This window comes from Protomyctophum bolini, assembly GCF_963924005.1.
Source record: "Protomyctophum bolini genome assembly, chromosome: 2".
Classification (NCBI taxonomy): domain Eukaryota; kingdom Metazoa; phylum Chordata; class Actinopteri; order Myctophiformes; family Myctophidae; genus Protomyctophum; species Protomyctophum bolini.
Window position 1 is genome coordinate 46,004,182 of NC_137863.1, and position 5,000 is coordinate 46,009,181.

General features: G+C 41.7%; 1 protein-coding gene across 5 annotated transcripts in view; it reads left to right on the forward strand.

Annotated features, from left to right (window-relative positions):
* srgap2 (SLIT-ROBO Rho GTPase activating protein 2) overlaps window positions 1-5,000 on the forward strand; it is a 113,263-nt gene that overhangs the window by 75,683 nt on the left and 32,580 nt on the right. For all 5 annotated transcript variants that reach the window (XM_080787842.1, XM_080787844.1, XM_080787843.1 and 2 more), the window contains exon 5: window positions 3,053-3,313. In XM_080787842.1, coding sequence (XP_080643968.1) covers window positions 3,053-3,313 — 261 coding nt within the window. The remainder of the gene's footprint in view (window positions 1-3,052; window positions 3,314-5,000) is intronic.

A 5,000-nucleotide genomic window follows, 5' to 3' on the forward strand; every position in this document is an offset into this window, starting at 1 on the left:
CTGGAATGGGTGTGACAATAGATGCTTGTCCACACCCCTAATGCCTTGCATAATCACTCCCCCACCCAGGCACCCACTAACCACTCCCCCACTAGGTTACCTGTCAATGACAGTTGAGTGGACACACTGTTTTACTTGAGTTAAAGTAAAGAAATGTAGGACTAAGTTGTTTAGTGTATGTTTTGTAATAATACAATCTAAAAAGTAACTAGTAGGCTAACTGAGTTTTCAATGGATATAGGCTATGTAGTTTTAGACCAATGCTTTTACATTGTGTTGTAAATAGCTGCAGTAGGCTACACCATTTTATATACTTTAAGCAATCAAAGTCAGACAATTGACCCAGTATTTTAGATAAATAAAACCGACGCATCAGGCTATGATGCGTTGTGCGCTTGTAGATTTGCTATTTTTAATAAACATCCGTTCACATGCCTGGTTTCTATTTAGTGTGCAAGGCTTACATCCGGTCTAAAGCCCACCCACTGTATGCGCTGATTTCCATACACAATCCGTATCCTCCCCTCACCGGATGTTGAATTAACAGTACTAACGGCCATATTTTGACGTTATGATTTAAAGAAAAGACGAGTGGTTTTGGCTCTTTGCGTGTGGAGGAGAAAAAAAAGAAGCAACGCGCAACACTCTTCCATGGCTATGAAGCAATACTAACGGGCAACGTTTCATTAGTTTTATACATTTTAGGAGTGAAAACATGTGTTTAGTAACACACGACACACAGACAGCTAGCTAACTAGGCTAGCTAGCTGTTAGCCTGTTGTTGTGTGATGGTGGAAGTCTATTCTCCAGGCTGGGAAGCGTATTTGAGTAGCTACGTGGTTTTGTTTATTTTCCTGTAAAGTATAACCCAAAAGCTCCTCCATACTATAGCCATGTTTACAAACACAGAAGCACGCTAATGGGCGGTGACCAGAGCGTGAAACCTCAGGACAAAGAGATCCCAGGACCAATCGAAAACAACATGCAAATCTCAGAACTGCGCTTCCCTGGCCCCAAAACATTGTTAAAAAACAAGCCTACTTTGACATATAAATATATACGTTTAATTTGCCCAAATGAACAATCTGTTGGAATAAAAACCTTCTTCAACATTCAAACTCTGTTAATATGAAAAAAAAAGAAAATCACATAAAAACGATTTTATTTCGACCATTTCGACCATTTCATGCTGGCGAGTTGAGGACCAAAGTGCTGGCCTGTGTCACATATAAGAACACACTGAGCTGTATTTGGGTAAAGTGGTGATAATATAAGAACACATTGAGCTGTATTTGGGTAAAGTGATGATAACATAAGAACACATTGAGCTGTATTTGGGTAAAGTGGTGATAATATAAGAACACATTGAGCTGTATTTGGGTAAAGTGGTGATAATATAAGAACACATTGAGCTGTATTTGGGTAAAGTGGTGTTAATATAAGAACACATTGAGCTGTATTTGGGGGTAAAGTGATGATAATATAAGAACACATTGAGCTGTATTTGGATAAAGTGATGATAATATAAGAACACATTGAGCTGTATTTGAGGGTAAAGTGATGATAATATAAGAACACATTGAGCTGTATTTGAGGGTAAAGTGATGTTAATATAAGAACACATTGAGCTGTATTTGGGTAAAGTGATGATAATATAAGAACACATTGAGCTGTATTTGGGTAAAGTGATGACAATATAAGAACACATTGAGCTGTATTTTGGTAAAGTGATGATAATATGAGAACACATTCAAGTATCTGACAATGTATAAAGGCACCATACCAACTTTGGTAAGGCGGCATTTTGTTCATTAAAAAAAACACGTTTTTATTTTTAATTTCCTGAACCTTAAATGTTCAGGACATAGTTGGTTTCCGCCCGACAGCGGATATATTTGCACGTGGAGGTGTGAAATGAGTGTCCATGTACAGTATACGTGCATGCGTACATGCACGCAAACGCACAGCATTCTCTGGCCGTGTGTGTGTGTGTGTGTGTTGTGCACGCGGAACATATCCTGGCCGTGCATATGTACGTGCACGCGCGGCAGCATTCCCCTGGTCCTCCGCGGAGAATTCAAGGTTTCCGACATTATCTCCTCCCCAAAAATAAATCTTTCCACACACACACACACGCGCGAGCGGTCCATTGCATGTTTTTGAAGTGAGTGTGACCCATTCGGATCCAATTTTACACTCTCTGATTTTAATTAAAGGGAGAAGCTTTTTAACCTAATCCCACTGTTATGATGTAAGGACATTATATATAGGTTGTGGGGGGAAAGAAATACCCCTATGTGATGTCATCGTGTCTTCTGCGTTGGCCTCCTGAGGAAGTGTGTGTGTGTGTGTGTGTGTGTGTGTGTGTGTGTGTGTGTGTGTGTGTGTGTGCGTGCGCGCGTGCGTTTCTCCATTCATTGTCAACAGCATTTAATGTTTTTGTTAGGAGACAATAATCTACAGTTCTATACACTATAGCTGGATATAGGAGGGGCTATTCTAACCGGGTGCTTAGTATTTAGTTTAAGACAGTTTTTGGTTTAGACTATAGCCATCGGTTAGACCAGTCATTAGTCCTATACAACTACAACCTATCTCGAACCTACCTCGCCCTAAACCTATAACCTCTCCACGGGGAAGCACACCTAAACCTAACCTTAACCCATGTCTAACCAACAATGACTAGTCTAAACTAAGTTAGCCTCGGAAACCCAGACGTTTTTATTTCCAGGGAGGAAAAAAAAAGTCTGGGTCCGAGTCCACTTCAATTCGGCATAGAGTAGCGCAAACATTGCTCACTCTCTGCTGATTTCTGATCGTCTGCACCTTTGTAAAATTGACATACACACGCACACATGTACACACACACGCTCCTCTCTCTCTCTGTCGCTCTAAAGTACTTAGTCTCATGTCGCGCAGCTGCGCATAGTTTCTCCCATGCCATAAAAAGCATAGGTGAGTTCCAGGCTAAACCAACAATGACTAGTCTAAACTAAGTACCGGTATGCACCCTATATTCTAACCTCGCCGTGCCCTCCTCCTCTACCTATAGGTGATGAAGACCTACCACATGTACAACACCGACAGCATGAACGCCGAGTCCAAGCTGAAGGAGGCCGAGAAGCAGGAGGAGAAGCAGATGGGCCGCTCGGCGCACCGGGGAGGGGGAGGCGGCGCCGGGCAGACGGCGGACGGCGACCGCGGCACGCCGCGCTCCCCCGACGCGCTGGGCGTGGCCACCGTCAAGACGGAGGAGAAGGAGAAGCACGTGCGGCGCTCCAGCGTCAAGAAGATGGAGAAGATGAAGGAGAAGGTATAATGGAGGAGGAGGAGGAGGAGGATGAGGAGGTTATATAACCCCATTTTGGGGCGCCGGGAACCTCTTTTTGGTGTTAGCATTATGCTATGCTTTAGCTGTTGAAAAATAGCAGATCTACAGAGGCTCGTAGCGCGCCACTTGGTGGCACCGCTGTGAGCTTGTAGATCTGCTGTTTTCGAAAGGTTGTTAGAATGTGGCGCAAATCGTTGGATATATATTTCAGAGCGGACATTTTTAACAAAAATATTTGCTTCTGGGGGGAGGTCCCAGCTGTAGCTACATACTTTGAGATGGAGGTCCGTGGCCCCAATATAGACAATTCTGCGTGTCCTTGACATGAAAAAGGTTGAGCACATAGAAACATTTTCAGAAAAATGTTAGAAGCCTTTTTTTTTTATCGACCTCAGTCCAAAATGGGTTAAAAACTATATATAATTTGTATAGTCTCGCGTGACCGTTGCCTCTCGCGATGTTCAAAGCTCTGATCATGAGTAAAAATATACGGCGGAAGTGAAGCACCCCTCCACACTTCCGTACAGTTTTTTTTAAGATTTAGTTTTTGGTCTTTTCTGCAAATCTATCCTATAATATCATAGAAATCATCTAAGCATTATTATAGCTCGCTGCTTAAAATAAAAATGTAAATATATTTTAGAATTATATTTTGTCGTGAACGGAAACGACAGCTTCCTTACTCTGATTTTTCGGGGAGGTTGCGAGTTGCTCAGTGGTGCTCAAACATTTTCACGTGAAAAGTCGTATAAACATCAAAGTAAAATAAGTGATTTTCTTCCAAGTTTCTGTGGTTTGGAGTCTCAATCAAAACACAATCTTTCCACCTCCTGGCCTTCATCAGCGTTTCACATTAAAGCTACATAAACTTTTTGTTTTTTTAACCCATTCTGAACGGGAACCCCTTTTGGTGTTAGCATCATGTTATGCTTTAGCTATTGAAAATTAGCAGATCTACAAGCTCATAGCGCTACGAGCTTGTAGGTCTGCTATTTTTTTTATTATCGAAGAACGACTGACATTTTTAGGATCTGATCTCAGGTCAGAATGGGTTAATCAGACCAGTGTGTGTCCGCAGTGGAAACCTCGTATGAATCTGATCTCAGGTCAGAATGGGTTAATGCATTTCCTTTGACGCTCACGTTAATCGTGTGCACCCGAACGTACTCGGCGAGTGGAGCCCGCCTTTGAAGTAGTCGATTTAACTTATTGTAAATCATGGATATGACTCGGTTAAAAACTGTCGTTTTTAATAACAACCTCACAACGGAAGATAATTTCTAGCAGAGATTTTAACAGTAAATACTATACAGTACACATCGCTGGAATGTTCCGGTGTAAACAAGAAGTTATAGCCACAGTGTTATTAACTGATACATGTGCAGGTGTGTATGTCTTTGGAGTATTTTACAACGGGGCCAATCGGAATCGAGGACCAGAACTATACCCATTTCAAAGTAATCAACAAACTATGATGGTCAAACGTTGGCCACATTGCCAATTTATAGAAGAAAAGAGGCAAACATTGTGAAATGATCAGATCTGCGATAACGTTGCGAGGCATTGTGTGAGCTTGTAGATCCGCTATTGTCTCAACATTTATCTATGGTATACCGAGTCAAACTAAATTCAAGATATATTATTTTAGGCGGTACCGAGTTCAAATATG